We start from the raw sequence: 16,334 nt of genomic DNA, 5'->3' as shown, positions 1-16,334 counted from the left end.
ACCACGTCTCTAAGCAGACTGCGGGAGAAGCAGCTATTATCCCTGTCAGACAAACTGTGGAAACTTGAGACGGTGGCAGTTCATGACTAAGCATGTGGGAAATCTAATTCTGGTGGAAATGTGGCTAGAACGCTTTTCTAACCAAATAGTGAGTACTTCGTAGTGCACTGAAGACCAGCACCCACATCTCGGGGAGCTTCTTGGTATGCGAATCCAGGGGCCTGAGAATCAGAGCTTCGGGGATCCGACCCAGGAATATGCATTTTGGCAAGTTTCCCAGATACTGTTTGTGTCCAGTAAAGTTTGAGAAACATTGGTGTACTTTAGGGCAGAGGGAAATGGAAAATGGAATCACCCCGCTTCCCCCTGGCCTACTTGATGATCCCCCCGCCTAGGCGGCGGATGAACCTCGGTTATCGTGGGAAGGGCAGAAAGCTAAACAGCGAGTTTTTTCTCTTCCTTCTTTCTGGGTCAACATTTAGAACAAGGCCCAAAGGAAGATAGACAGCTGGACAGTTTATCACGACCTCCTATGATGCTAAATGCATGATACGGATGGAGAAGGCGGAAGTTTATACGAAAATCCCACAAAAGAGTAGATGCACGTAATTATGAGAATCCCTCTGGCCAGTTGGGTAAATTTCCACAAAAGACCCATATAATGTTGTGCTCTGTCCTTGTTCAGGCGTGTAACCCTTTGGTGTTGTGAGAGAAAAGCCTTCGGTGGGAAATAAGTCAAGGGTCAATGTGAGTGGATTATCAGGAACACACCTGACTTAGTAGCACAGTTGCTTGACAGAAGGTGATTTAAGGGGGAAAAATGGGAAACACTTAGACTCTAGGATTCCCTGTGGGTGCTGTTTCCAATTACATTACTTTTAATTGATTCTTCTAGAGATATATTCGCAAGCAGGCATTCCTTCAGCATTAAAACCTTTTTGTTTCTGTTTGCTGCTGGAACGGAACCCACATAACTATGGCATCCCACGCTGTATGAAAACTTACCTACTCCAAAACCAGGAAACCCTACTTAAAAAGATTTGTTTAAACCTAAAAATGTTTAGAGTCCTTTCGTTTTTTGGTAAGCTCCAAATTTCCCAATTTCCATAGAACATTCTTCTTAAGATATTAGGCTAAATGTAAAGAGTCCAGATTTCTATTTTCCTCAAATTTTCTATTCAGATGAGAAAGCAATGAAGTTCATTCAGCTTGAACGACTGTATCATGAGAAATTGCTCGCAAACCTCTCTGCCATTCAAGAAGAGTGGGGTAAGTACGGACTGACATGGGATGTGCAATTATCAGTAATCTAGCATGTTCCTATCTAGACATTTAACATATTTGACCTGGTTTTATAAATCAGGAAATAGATGTTTCCACATTCAAGTTAATGTTGCAAAGAAGGTAGCGTTTTTACCCCAAGTCCGGGTCACTGTGAGAAAATTTCTCTCTTTGTGTTTTGCTTTTCCTATCAATGGCAAGAAGAGAACACTTACAACTCTGCATTTCTTCTGATCCCCTGGCAGGGCCTATTGGCTAATTTAGTCTCTGGGATAGTATTTACTCCTACCGAAAAGTAATCACTTAGCTATTTGTAACTGTGTTAACTTGGGTTGTGTGAGGAGATAATTTTGCATGGTGATCTTTATCAGTGACACCAGTCAACTACTTTTGCCCTCCTAAATATGTTTCGTAATCGCCAGTAATTAACAAATATCTTACATTTAGAAACAAAATGGAAAACTGTACAGCCACATACAGTTACATCTGTAAGGAATTCAGAAAAAGGATTTAATGGTGAAGATTTTGAACGGCTTACTAAATTTTGCACAACACATCAAGAGTAAGTACGTCAGTATTTGTGTAGAATGAGTTGGAATAGAGCATTGAAGAAGCATTGTAGCACTGAATATTTGAAATCCATGATCCATTTTTTATTTCTTTGTTAATATTTTCAGCTGGAGAAATTAAAGCAGGTAAAATGAAACGATTAGGTTTCTTCCTTAGCTTTTATCTCAATTTCTTAGCCTGAGCATTGTAAAAGTTCAACTTTACGTCAGTTCGAAGCACCTTCTGATCAGAAATTGTAAAATGTAACATCTAATTTTGGTCTCTTTTTGACTAAGAGATTAGGTGATTCAAATGGAAAAAAAAGCGTGTATTAGGATTTTTTTTATTGTAGTTGTTTGCCAGTGTTTGTATGTTGTAGAAAAAACAACTGTAAGATTTGTCTACTAGTGGGAAGCAGAAACAGTACAATATTTAACCAAAATACTACAGAAGGAAAGCTACATTTACCATATAATTTTTTTATATTTACCAGATAATTTTAAATTGCTTTATTTGTACCAAATTGGATTTTTAAAACTAAATTGTAGTGATAACAAAGCACTTGCATAGATTTTTTGAAATCATTATTTTAAGTCTCGAAATTCTCAAGGTGAGGGGGCATGACTGTCTTCAAACGAATGCAGATTTCTGAGATGCACAACATCCTCCATTCAGAAGCTGAAAGGTTCCATTCTGTTGATAACTTCATATCCTTTTCCTCCAGAATCACAGAGTAAACTGAAACTCAGTTTGTTAATAATGCAACAGACCCAAGTAATTGTTGTTTAGCTCAGGTAGCAGATGGTTGTTTTGGGGTCTGATTATTTTGGAGATCAGCCTTTAAAGAATCACTGTGGATTCAGAAATGATGCTCATTCACCTCTCATGGTAACAGTTGCCTTCTGTTAATTTGAACCTTTGAAACAGTATTTTTAGGGACTGTGCATTATAACCCAGTTTCTTAGCATGTTATAAATAGATCAACTTTCAGCTTCATAGAGGTTTAAAATAATGGAATCTTTACAAATAGATAAAGGGGGGATTGTTTGTTTGTTTGTTTGTTTGTTTTAACAAGGCACTGCATGTGGCAGTCTGCCCTTTTTTTTTTTTTTTTTTTTATTTTTTTTTTATTTTTTTTTAGAGAGCATGCATGCATAGGAGCAGGGGATTGGGGCGGGGTGGGGGGCCGCGGGCAGAGAGAAAGGGAGGAAAAAATCCCAAGCAGGCTCTGCACTGTCAGCGCAGAGCCCAACATGGGGTTCAAACTCATGAGTCAGATCATGACCTGAGCCAATATCAGGAGTCAGACACTTAACCACCACCCAGGTGCCCCAGGAGATTGTTTTCTTACTTTCAAAATATTCAGTGTAGACACTTTCTCTGCCTTTCCCATGGAACTAATAGTTTTTAATGTGTTGCAGATATTTTAATTATTTAAATCTCTTTTTTTTTTTTTTTTTTTTTTTTTTTTTTTTTTTTTTTTTTTAGAGAGGGAGAGAGAGAGGGAGAGAGAGGGAGGGAGGGAGGGATGGAGGGAGACAGAGGATCTGAAGCAGGCTCTGCACTGACAGCAGAGAACTTGATGCAGGACTCAAACCCACGAACCATGAAATCATGACCTGAGCTGAAGTCAGATGCTTAACCGACTGAGCCACCCAGACACCCAAGATGTTTTGATTATTTAAAAACAAATATTTATTTAATATAATATGGGCATGATGTGTTTATGCTATAACTGTAAATAATCCCCCCAAATTGTTACTCCTAAATTTCTTAATATGTATTTCCATATACAATGAAGTGCATAAGCTCTGTGAGTTTTTACATACACACATATGTCCCTGGAGCTACACTCTGACCAAGATACAAAATAGCCCAGCCCCTCACGGTGCTCCCTCATACAGGTACCAAGTCAGTACCCACCCCCTAAAATAACCACTGTCTAGGTTCTATAACAGTATATTTGCCTGTTCTGTGATTCTGATAAATGTAATCATACAGAATGTAGATTTTTGTATTAACTGCCTTTGCCCATCATTATGTTACGTCTGAGTTACATGTTGATGCATATTAATGGTAATTTGCTCAGTTTTATTCCTGTGTGGATTTGCTGTATGTGTAGCAATTCATTTATCCATTATATTGTTAGTAGACATTCAGATTGTTTCTGATTTTTGAGTATTTGAATAAAATATCTTTTTGTGCATACCTTCTCCATGGACATATCTTTTGTGTTCTCTCTGGTATTCCCTAAAAGATAATGTTTCGAAATTACTTTTTTTGTTACCTGTTTCCATGGATAATGCCAATCAAATTATCTTTCATCATAACCTATTTCAGACCATAATGACATAAACTAAAATTTGAAAAGTGTGTGTGTGAAATACTCTTTGTATTATTAGCTCAATGTTGACATTTTTTCCCCTGGATCTCAGCTTCTTTGGGGGTTTTCAATAATATTTGGTTATCTGAGGAGCTACCACATTATATAGCTGCCCTTTGAACTGTGTGAACCAGTGCTAATGTGTCAGCAGTGGAAATGTTCTGCACTAATTTTAGAATCCGGAGAAGCTATATTTTATTTTTACAGCCATTTCAGTGACATTTGTTTGGAAGCATATTGCTGCTGTAATTTTTCAAAAATCTTTTTTTTTCTCTTTTCTTCTACAGTCCTGTTTTGTCCAAACATAAGGTAAGAGACCGTTTCCTTGAAAATATTGATGGAAAAAATGTTAAGTGTCCTATGTCTGTTGTATGGACTGTCTTAGGAAATAATGAAACGCTTCTCAAATTATTTTCAGATTTCTAATTTAATGTAGCAGTTTCCCCAAAAGTTTTTTTTTGTTTTATTTTGTTTTTTAACTTTTTAGATAGCAGCCGTAGAAAAGCCTCTGGGAAGGAAATGCTTTACACCATTAATAGTTTCTGAAGATCCAAATGAAAGAGGAACCACAGCCAAAGAGCCGGGTATGTTTTCACATTTAGAGAGGGGCGTAAGAGACGCCTGCCTCTTACATTTTACAAGTGTTACAAGGACTGTTTTTGCATTTACATTTTTTTGCATGCGTATACCTCTCCTACCAGACAAATTGCAAAGCAAAATTTTTTTTATATTGTGTAACTCTATTTTTAGATGCCTAGTAGTAGAAATTATAACATATAAATTCTTATAAAAACAAACTTATTTCTGTGTGTTCAGTAGGTAGCTATATATATCTAACAGACTGACAAAACTGTACAAAAATGCTCTGAAACAGAGTTAGTTTTGGCATATTTGCACACCCTTTTTTGTTTAAAAACCAGCAATTATTATAGAGACTTTACCAGGAATTTGTGCTGTAAATCTAGATATTTTAAGAAGTCTTGTTTCTTGGTAATTCATCTATAGCAATTTATTCTCTTCCTTTTTGTATTTTCTAACACATGGTGTACTTTAACTTGCACGTGTACATTTTTGAAGTATTTATGATATATTTTACACCACTTCTTGTCTTACGCCCAAAGTTTAAAGATTTTCAGAAACTCTTTCTTGCAGTACTAATGGATGTACACTACAGAAACTTCAGAAAATAAAGATAAATAAATACACTTTTGGGTGTTTATTTTTCCTGAAATACGATTTTAGTACTGACTTCTACTCTGAGGCTTTATGTCCCTGGACCTGAGAGCCCTGCTTGTAAACAGGCAGCATCAGGTGTTTTGACTGAGTTGCCTGAAGACATAGGAAGAGGAGGAGGGGGAGGGGGAGGAGGAGGTGAAGAGGAGGGGGAGGACTGAGAGGGGGAGGAGGATGCCTTCAATTGAATTTGCCTTTCTCTCTTTACAAGCCTTTTTCCCCCCTACATCTTTACCCCCTATTCTTCATGAGGGGAATTTGGGATATTGCCTTAGGTCATTCCTACTATATACTCTGTTCTTCCTGTCTCTTCTTTTTTTTTTTTTTTTTTTAAGAAATTGGATCTTTCTCCAAATAAAATTTTATTTTATATTTTGCATTTTTGTTTTTTAAAAAAATTATTTTAAGTTTATTTATTTTTTGAGAGAGAAATAGTGCAAGCAGGGGAGGGGCAGAGGGAGAGAGAGAGAGGGAGAGAAAGAACCCCAAGCAGGTTCCGTGCTGCCTGCGCAGAGCCCAGTGCAGGGCTTGAACCCACGAAACTGCCAAATCATGACCCGAGCTGAAACCAAGAGTTGGATGCTTAACCAACTGAGCCACCCAGGAGCCCCTTATATTTTGCATTTTTAAATGCAAACTTCTCTTTCTACTTTTCATCCCTGATCTTTAAAAGAAAAAAAAAAAAAAAAACTCCTACAAGTAAGCACCTGATTTTTTTTTTTTTTTTTGAGTATACTTGACACAAAATGTTACATTAGTTTCAGGTGTACAACATATTGATTCAACAATTCTGTACATTATGCTATGCTCACCACAAGTCTAGCTACCATGCGTCACCATGCAATACTGTTACAGTACCACTGACGATGTTCCCTGTGTTGTACCTTTTATTCCTTTGACTTCTTCATTCCGTAACTGGAAGCCTGTGTGTCTCATTTCCCTTCACCCATTTTGAACAACCTCCCACCGTCCTCCCCTTTGACAACCACCAGATTATTCTCTGTATTTAATAGGTCTGATTCTGCTTTTTGTCTGTTTATTCATTTGTTTTTGTTTTTTTAGATTCTGCATGTGAGTGAAATCATGGTTTTGTGTTTCTCAGTCTGACTTGTTTCATTGAGCACAATACCTTCTGCAGAGGTCCATCCATGTTATTGCAAATGGCAAGGTCTCGTTCTTTTTATGGCAGAGTAATATTCCCCTGTGTATGTAGACCACATCTTCTTTATCCATTCGTCTATCAGTGGACACTTGGGTTCCTTCTGTATCTTGGCTATTGTAAAGAATGCTGTGATAAACGTAGAAGTGCACATCTTTTCAAATTAGTGTTTTCATTTTCTTTGGGTAAATACCCAGTGGTGGAATTGTTGGATCATATGGTAATTCTATTTATAATTTTTGGAGGAATCTCCATACTATCTACCACAGTAGCTGTCTCCTTTCCAGTCATTTCTATATGGCAAAGCACAGTACAATGAGCTTTATAAAGATCTTAAAGAGGAGACATTCACAGATAGCACCCAGTTTGGACGTGGATGTGTCTCCATGGCCCGTTGTCTGGGAACAGTGGTGTTACTGGCTGATTGACTTGACCAGTTAGTACTGGTTGCTGCACAGGTCAAGCTCAGCACTCCTTGTAGCGGCATCTGCTGGGAGATAACGTGGTGTACAGATGAGGAGACGCTGAGCTTCCACATTTAAGTAGCTTGCTTGTGCTTTGATTAACGTCTAGAACCTGGGTCTTCTGGTTTCTGACTGAACACAGCAGCCTTCCGCTGAGTAAGTTGTATGCATTCCCAAAGGCTTTCACAGCATGGGCATCTCACTGACCTCCATCTTATGAGGAAGGTATGCAGGAAATTCTGGGCAGAGAAATCTTGCCAAGTCTGATGAAATAGTATCTTTTAAAGAATCATGTCCCCTTTCCCAGAACTGACTGGTTTCCTCAGATTGGTTATTTTCTGAATAAATGCACAGAAATGTAAGAACGTAAGAAAAAGAAATATGAAAATAGTCCTTGAAATGATTGGTATTTGACACTCCTTGGTGGCTCAGTCAGTAAAGGCCCAACTCTTGATCTCAGCTCAGGTCTTGATCTCAGAGTCATGAATTTAAGTCCCACATTGGGCTCCATGCTGGGAGGGAAACCTGCTAAAAATTTTTTTTAATTAAAAAATGAAAATAAATGATTGGTATTAAAGATATTTTTGTTTTACCTCATATTCCTCATTTTTACCAGCGTCCAACATGTAGTACCATGTAGACGTTTGTTTCCCTTTCCTTTTTCTCCATATTCCTTGCTCTTGCCATTTTTTTGTGTAGTGGTTAAAGATATTGTTTCTGGAGCCAGATTTGTCTGGTTTGAATCTTGTCTCCACCACTTAAAACTGCGTGATCTTAGGCAAGTTGCCTAATTTCTCTGGGCCTCCCTTTCCTCAGCTCCGCAATGTGGACACGAATAGTACTTAACATCATAGGATTCTTATATGGATTAATGTAGTCATTTCATGGGGAACCTGGGTGGCTCAGTCAGTTGAGCGTCTGGCTTCGGCTCAGGTCATGATCTCATGGTCCATGAGTTCAAGCCCCATGTGGGACTCTGTGCTGACAGCTCAGAGGCTGGAGCCTGCTTCAGATTCTGTGACTCCCTCTCTCTCTGCTCCCCCCCGCCCCACTCATGCTCTGCCTCTCTCTCTCTCAAAAATAAATAAACATTAAAAAAATTTTTAAGTAGTCATTTCATGTTAAGAGTTTAGAACAGTACCTGCACAAGGTAAGAACTCCGTATATGCGCACTAGTCTTTCTCCTCCTCCTCCTTCCTTCCCGTGTTAGCACTGCCCCTGCCACTGGTGTTCTGTTAATGTTCTCTGTTATTCATACTTTTATAATTAATCGACATTATTATGTCTTCAAGTAATTTACATAGTATTTTATATTTTCAAAATAGTTTTATGTGTATTTTTGCATCTGTTCCTCTTACCAACCAATATAAGTTAGGCTGAGTCAGTTTTAAGAAACTCAAGGAAGTGACTTATCCAGGAATAGAATTCATTAGAACCCAAAGCTAGATCCTGGTTTTCTGACCCTAAAGTCCCTGCATTTTTATTAATTTTATATTTTCTTTATTTTTATCAAGCAGTATTTTATATGTAAAAAATAATATTCATTACATAATACATGAAAACAAAATGAGGACCTGTAAACCTAATGCCCAACGAAGGATTAAATTACTGTCATTTCTGTTACGAGTACCTTTGTGTTCTTGTCTGTTCTGTCTCCTGCTTTTACCCCACCTCTGAGAAAATTATCATCCTTCCTGAGTTGTTTTTGTTAATGTTTACTTACTTATTTTGAGAGAAAGAGAGTGTGTGTACGTGGGAGGAGCAGGGGTGGGTAGAGGGGGAGAAAGAGAATCCCAAGCAGGCTTCGTGCTGCCAGTGCAGAGCCAGATGTGGGGCTCATTCCCACAAAGCATGAGATGATGAGCTGAGCTGAAATCAAGAGTCAGATGGTCAACCGACTGAACCACCCAGGCGCCCCCATCCTAAGTTTTATACTTACCTTTCCCTTCTCATCTTTTATCAACTTCATTGAGGTACAATTTCCATGCAATAAAAATATACCCATTTTAAGTGTGCAATTTGAGGAGTCTCTACAACTGTATACACTCATGTAACTACTACCCCAATGAAGATGTAGCACATATTCATCACTCCAGAATCTTCCTTCCAATCCTCTTTACTATTAGTCCCTCCCACCTCTAGTCCCAGACAACCCAGTGCTTCCTGTTACTATTGGTGGGTTTTCCCTGCTTTAGAATTTGATATAAATAGAATTTATCAGCGTACTGTTTTTCAGAGTCACCGTATTGTTATATATATGACTGGTCCATTCCTTTTCATTGCTGAGTGGTATTCTGCTCTTTGTGCCACAATTCGTTTATCCGTTTGACTGTTGACAGTCATTTGGGTTGTTTCCAGGTTGGGGGTATCATGATTAAAACTTCTAGAAAGTCTTTAAGTCTTTTTGTGGATATATGTTTTCATTTCTCTTGGTTAAAGAATTGAGGGTGGAATTGCTGGTCATAGGGAAGGTACATGTTTAGTCCTAAAAGAAACTGCCAAGCTGTCTGCCGTTTATACCATTTTATAGCCCCCCCAGCGGTATATGAGAATTCCAGTAGCACCACATCCTTGCTGACATTTAATGTTGTCAGTCTTTTTTATGTCAGTCATTTTAGTGGATATGAATATCATTGTGGTTTTAACTTGCTTTTCCCGGATGACTGGGTATGTACATTTTTAGTTTTGAATTCGATTCTGTAGAAGCTGTACATTATCAACATTTCGTGCTTAGTTTATTTTTTTTAGTGGCCTGTGAAAACTTCTTCAGTCCCGATACCACTCAAATGTTTGTACTTAAAGTTAATTAATGAGGTATTCAGAAAGTATAAGATGTGCTAATTCATGCATGTTTTACTCTTATTATCATGAATTGCAGGGGGGATTTTAACCCTAAAGAGAATTCATGGGAGGGTTGCCTAGCTGGCTCATGCAGAAGAACTCGAGACTCTTGATCTCAAGTCCTGAGTTCGAACCCCGCATTGAGTGTAGAGATTCCTTAAAAAAAATAAATAAAACTTCAGAGAAAGAGAGAGAGAACTCATTGGGGAAAGGGTAACTCAGAGACGTGGACATTTCTGAGATTATGTATTAGAACTTAGGTTAAGTCTAACTTCTCCTTTTAGAAATACTCTTTAATTCATTACGTATGAAGCATCTGTCATGCACTCAGCTATAATTCCATTTTTATTTCATCAGAGTTCTTATTAGTAGGTGTGAAGTGAATGCAGTAAGGAGTGACAGGCTTACCTCACCAGATCCTTGAGCTCAGGAGCACCGGGTAACAGAATTTCGTGCTAAGTGTTAACACAAACATTAACAATAATAAGTGTATACTAGAATGCATACTTGTCAAAAATTCAGAAAATATTTTTATTTATTTATTTTTACAATTCTTTTTTTTTTAATGTTTATTTTTGAGAGAGAGAGAGAGAGAGAGAGAGACAGAGCATGAGCAGGGGAGGGGCAGAGAGAGAGAGGGAGACACAGAATCTGAAGCAGGTTCCAGGTTCTGAGCTGTCAGCACAGAGCCCGACATGGGGCTCGAACTCATAAACTGTGAGATCATGACCTGAGCCAAAGTCGGACACTCAACCGACTGAGCCACCTAGGGCCCCCTGGAAAATATTTTTGATTAAACATAGTGGATCATACATTTACCTTCACTTTTTCTTGGAACACCACTGAAATGTCAGGGATTTTTTTTTTTTTTTTTTTTTTTTTTGAGAGAGACAGAGGTGGGGAGAGACACAGAATCTGAACCAGGCTTCAGGCTGTGAGCTGTCAGCACAGAGCCCAGCGTGGGGCTCCAACCCACGAACCATGAGATCATGACCTGAGCTGATGTCAGACACTTAACCAACTGTGCCACCCAGGCACCCCAGAAAGGGATTCTTAACCCAGAAACCCACAGTGACCGAATCGGTGAGGAAGCAGCAGCAGTAGATGTGACATCCAGAAAGTTCTGGAAGCTGGAAAGCAAGTGGGGGTGGCAGCTGGCTTATTACACCAGAGAAGGTGGATAACTGAGCGTCTACAGAGAGAATGTTGAGTTCCACCTGGAAGGATTTGGGAATGGGAAACATGGAGGTGTCTCTAGGATCAAGCATACAGGGTTGGGCTGGCAACAGGAGGTTGGGCCAGAAGACTATACAGGAAACACTTAGATGTTTATATGTCCTTTCTGCCAAGCAGGAAGCTGAGGTTTATTTCTTAGAGCACCTGAACTAGAGGCAATGTGGACTTGGATGAGGCACAACTCAAGGAAGGGTATTCTACAGAAAATGAGGATGGAGTGAAGATCTTATCCCCCGAATGGCAAGCACCTTAGCCTGCCTTCTGCAGTTAGTATCTAGAACTGTGGCCGGCTGGTCTCTTGCTTCCTCTGGGGGAAACCAACTGCCTGTCCAAGAGATAAAACCTCCAGATACTCACATTGAAGGCCTTCCAGCAAACGGCCTAGACCCTCTTTGTCCCACACTGAGGACCAACTCCTGGAGAAGACTTGCCTTTAAGCACAGAGCTGCTTGTCGCCTCGGATAGGAAAGACAGAAGCCAAGTCAGCCGACAAACCGAAAGCAGCTCAAAGGAAACAGAATGGAGAGAACAGATGAAAACCTTTTAAAAAATGAATGAACAGTGTCACAAGTTAGAGTATTGTATATATGAAAATAAAAATAAGCTGTTTTTTAAAAAAGAACATTCAGAGAATTAAAACATTCTTAGAAATTAAAAGATGTGATGACCACAAGGAAAAATTAATTAGAAGAGGTGGAAGGTTAGAATTGAGGCAGCATCCCTGAAAGTCCAGAGGCAGAGAGAGGAGTGGTGTGGCAGAAAAGGTAGAGACGGTGAGTCCGAGAGGCCCGAATCCCAATACAGGCCTTCTGGAGGGGTGGGGCGCCTGGGTGGCCCAGTCCGTTGAGCATCAACTCTTGATTTTGGCTCAGGTCCTGATCTCAAGATTCATGAGCTCAAGCCCCGCATCGGGCTCTGGGTTCCGTGTGCTGACAGCACAGAACCTGCTTGGGATTCTCTCTCTCCCTCTGTGTCTGCCCCTCCCCTGCTCATTCTGCTCTCCCCATCCCCCACCTCTCTCTCTCAAAATAAATAAACTTAATAAAGAAAAAGGAAGCAATAGGGGACAAATGATTAAGCAAGTTTTATAAGAAAATTCCCAGAATTGAAGGTCATGAGTTTCCAGGTTGAAAGTCTCACCAAGCACCCAACACAAAGAAAGAGAAATTTCACGAAGCTTCAGGGCACCAGACGTAAAGAAAAACAACCAAATCTTCCAGGAACAGAGTGTAGGTGACAGGGACTGGTATTCACATTGGCAGAGAGACTCTATGACCCTACCAAGCGCTCAACACGGCACAGCAGTGCCTTCACAGCTGTGAGAGGGAATGACTTCCAATGTAGAAAACTCAACCCAACCAAAGTTTTAGTCAGGGGTGAAGGAATAAAGACTTTCAGATATGAACAATCTTAAGTTTACCTTCCGTGGACCGTAAAAAAATTTCAGCAGAGAATAAACAAAGAGGAAGACCTGGGATTCAGAAACAGCGTTCCCAACACAGCCAGAGGGGATTCCAGGAGGAGGCCTGTGTAGCAGGCCTAGAAAGCCACCCTGGTTAGGGGCTCAAGAATATGTTGTGGGTTTTTTTTTAAGATTTTTTAAAATTTTAAGTAATCTCTATACCTAACGTGGGGCTCAAACTCACAACCCCAAGAACAGGAGTTGGATGCTCCACCAACTGAACCAGCCAGGTACCTCACAAAAGACATGTTGTGGGGTTTTTTTAAGTTTCTTATTTTGAGAGAGAGAGCATGTGCCCATTAGCAGGGGAGGGGCAGAGAGAGGGAGCGAGAGACTCCAAGCTGTCAGTGCGGAGCCCGACACGGGGCTCGAACTCATGAACTGTGAGCTCATGACCTGAGCCAAAATCAAGAGTCAGACGCTTAACCGACTGAGCCACCCAGACACCCCCCCCCCTTTTTTTTTTAACTGAAGGAATGAGGCAGTTATCACCAAGCAAAATAAGGCGGAAATGAGAAAGGAAAATGTATCACAGTGCACAGTGTGGGTAGGTTGTGAATAATATTTACAAAGCCATAGCAGTGTGAACATGTGAGTATTGATTTGCTCCAGAATTGTGTTGCACTGTAGTGGGAGGCTAGAGCCAGAGGGGGCAGATTATATATCTTTGGGGGAAAGGAACAGAAAGAACCGGAGAACTGAACCTCTTCCGTGGTGGGTAGTGTTCAACACCGAAAAACCAATAGAAATAACAGCATAAATCTAATGTACAAACATAAGGTGAATATGAGAGGAAATAGAGCCAGTAAAGTTCAGAAAAATACCTTCTAGCCTTTGAAAAAGAGCTTTTTCGATAATCATGGAGACTAAGTTATTTGTTCATATTCTTAACATTTTTTGAACAATCTCTGTTAATTTCTGTATGTAAAGGGTCACTCACTGACTACTTGGGGTTTTCCTGTGTCTAAGGACACCCGTTAATTCCAGCAGACGCAGCTCCCATTGGAGAGGTGTAGAATTGTGTCGTGTCACACGTATTACTCGTACGTCCTTTCTCTTCCACCCCGTGCAAAGTGTTGTTTTGAACCTTGAAACAACTTGTTTTTTCTTCGTCTGCAGAGAGTGAAACTTGTCTTGGCAGGGAGCCCAGGAGAGCAAGCCCGGAGAGCGGCGGCTGCTGTAATCAGATGGACAGGCAGGCGGATGCCTGGAGCCTTCTGGTAACTGCAGGCAAGGACCACACGGCGGCGGAGCCGCTCTGCCGCGCCCAGGCCGCCCTGGAGCTGCGCGCCCAGCCCCCGGGGGCGGCCGGGAGCAGGTCTGAGGACGCCCGCCAGGGTGACAGCCGCCTGCAGCCGGCTCAGACGGTCGCCTGCCGAGATGCGGCCGAAATAGAAGGCCCCGCCGCGGACCCCGGAGCGTCGCTTCCCAGCGAGTCGATGATCGAGCCCTCGGTCTTCCCAGGCTCTGACCTCACGCCACCTGCGTTGAGTTCCGAGGGAAGGTATTCACAGACTCAGAGAAAGGAGCTCCGTTTGCCACTTAAGGATGCTTCTGAGGCGTTGCCCGCGGACCGGCTGGAAAACAGTGAATTAGATGAGCCGCAGCAACCTGATCTCACAGACAGCGATGGAAAATCCCCACGGGGGCGGGGGCCGGCCGGCTCGGAGCGCTCCCAGAGTGTACTTGGTGAGAGCACTGGGGTATCCGACTTAAGCGCAGGGCGTCCGGAGGGAGGGGGGGCTGCCGACGACCGAGTCAGCAAAGAAACCGAAGACTATTTGAACAGCCTTCTACAAGGATGCTTGGAAGACACCGAAGACGCCCTGTCATGTGAAGACCGAGAGGAAGACTCGGACCTCCTTCCAGATCTTTCTCCTGAGGAAGCCTCCTACAGCCTGCAGGAGAATCTGCCTTCTGACGAGAGCTGTCTTTCCCTTGATGATCTCGCAAAGAGGATAGAGATTGCAGAGGTAAGTTTGGCATCTAACAGAAGCACAGTGAAAAGTCAAATGGAATTTCAGATGCACATCTATGCTAAACAGTGCCTGGTTTGGGGAAATTTTCCCTGGTTTCAGACATGAGAGGAGAATGGACTCAATGTAAACTTTTAATAATTAGTAGTTTTAATTTTTCTGTATGGATCAAATAAAATGACTTTTGATCGCGATGTTTATACTTCAGGAACTTAGTGTATTGCATGCCTCCGGGTACAGTAAGCATTAGGAACACCGTTATTTACACTGCTGTGGCTTTTATTTGACAATTCTGGCAATTATGATCAAAACAGGATTCGTTACAATCTTGTAAGGAAATCTCATCTTTTTTCCTCAGACACCTAGAAGATAAAATACATACTATTTCTTCTTATTATTAATATGTTTTTTTTAATTCTTTAAAACAATACAGCAGAACAAAGGAAACATTTAAAAAAATTTTTTAATAGTTACTTATTTTTGAGAGAGAGACAGAGACAGAGTACCAGCCAGGGAGGGGCAGAGAGAGAGAGAGGGAGACATAAAATCCGAAGCAGGCTCCAGGCCCCACGCTGTCAGCACAGAGCCCGATACGGGGCTTGAACCCACAAGCCACGAGATCATGACCTGAGCCGAAGTCGGATGCTTAACCGACTGAGCCACCCAGGCGCCCCTAAAGGAAACATTTTAAAATACAAGAAGACAAGGAGATACTGGATAGATTTTTAAGCCATTAAGTTGTATGTTGTGAATCTTCTCTTTCTGATTGTATTCGTTTATAAGCTGTAGGTCTGAACAAACTTAATACTTGCTACTTGGCTAAAGCCAAATGTTATAAATAATCCAGAGTTTCAAAGTTTCTCCAAACAGTCATGAAGCTGGTCAAAACAAAACAAAAAAATGGTGGAGAGGATCAAGGTGACCATTCTCCTTTGTTTGATAATACCATTTTTTAAAGCTCAAGAGATCAATAAAGCCATACCCAAACCGAAGCCCCTCAGGAGGGTGGCCCCTACGAGGAAAGAGCGGAGTCTTGTAGTCAGCTGTGGGTCAGAGATGGACCCCACTAGCTACCAGCCTACAGAGTTACTGTTCACCTCTCTAAGCTCTGTTTCCTCCTCTGAAAATTAGGATACTAACTGCTTTTCTTTTTATCCTTATATATTTTTTCCAAGTAACCTTTTGAGTCCCATGAGTCCCATTTATATCCATTGTTTTCTAATTCTGCATCATCACTGGGGGGAGGAAGGAGAACTTATAAGCAGGAGATGGAAAAGCAACAGAGCCAGAGTAGGCGACAAAGTACTCACGAAAATGGAAGCCGGCGAAAGCTTTCCAAGATAATTAGCTGTTACATTACTGGGCTTCCTTTATTGCCACTTCTAGTCCATTTCCCATCAAGTATTCTTAATTTTTTCTTCACAAAATTAGACAGACTAGTAAAGCACTTGGTCCAGTATTCATTCATTTCTTTTATTTATCTTTTTATTACATTTACAGTCAGTCCTCTATAACCTGTGGTTCTTTCTTGTTAATTTTCTCTTGAAATTATTTAATAGTGCTTAGTGAGTGCAGAGTTCTGTTTGTGTCGATGAAAATTTTAGAAAATTTTAGAAGTAGCTACTGGTAGTGGCTGCACACATTGCGAGTGTAATTAATGCCACTGAATTGTTAAAATTGCAGTTACATATTACACTTGCGTATATTACAATTGCAGTTATATATTTCTTAAAGTTAAAAAAAATTAACT

The 16,334-nt window shown here is 40.7% G+C and overlaps 1 protein-coding gene across 2 annotated transcripts in view; it reads left to right on the top strand.

The window, feature by feature from the left end:
* The window catches only part of CNST (consortin, connexin sorting protein), a 114,515-nt gene that overhangs the window by 82,152 nt on the left and 16,029 nt on the right, over positions 1 to 16,334 (top strand). For both annotated transcript variants that reach the window (XM_049635121.1, XM_049635123.1), the window contains 5 exons: positions 1,183 to 1,269; positions 1,729 to 1,843; positions 4,501 to 4,522; positions 4,701 to 4,797; positions 13,728 to 14,581. In XM_049635121.1, coding sequence (XP_049491078.1) covers positions 1,183 to 1,269; positions 1,729 to 1,843; positions 4,501 to 4,522; positions 4,701 to 4,797; positions 13,728 to 14,581 — 1,175 coding nt within the window. The remainder of the gene's footprint in view (positions 1 to 1,182; positions 1,270 to 1,728; positions 1,844 to 4,500; positions 4,523 to 4,700; positions 4,798 to 13,727; positions 14,582 to 16,334) is intronic.

This window comes from Panthera uncia, chromosome F1 (genome assembly GCF_023721935.1).
Source record: "Panthera uncia isolate 11264 chromosome F1, Puncia_PCG_1.0, whole genome shotgun sequence".
Lineage (NCBI taxonomy): Eukaryota > Metazoa > Chordata > Mammalia > Carnivora > Felidae > Panthera > Panthera uncia.
This window is presented reverse-complemented; position numbering and strand designations above follow the sequence as displayed.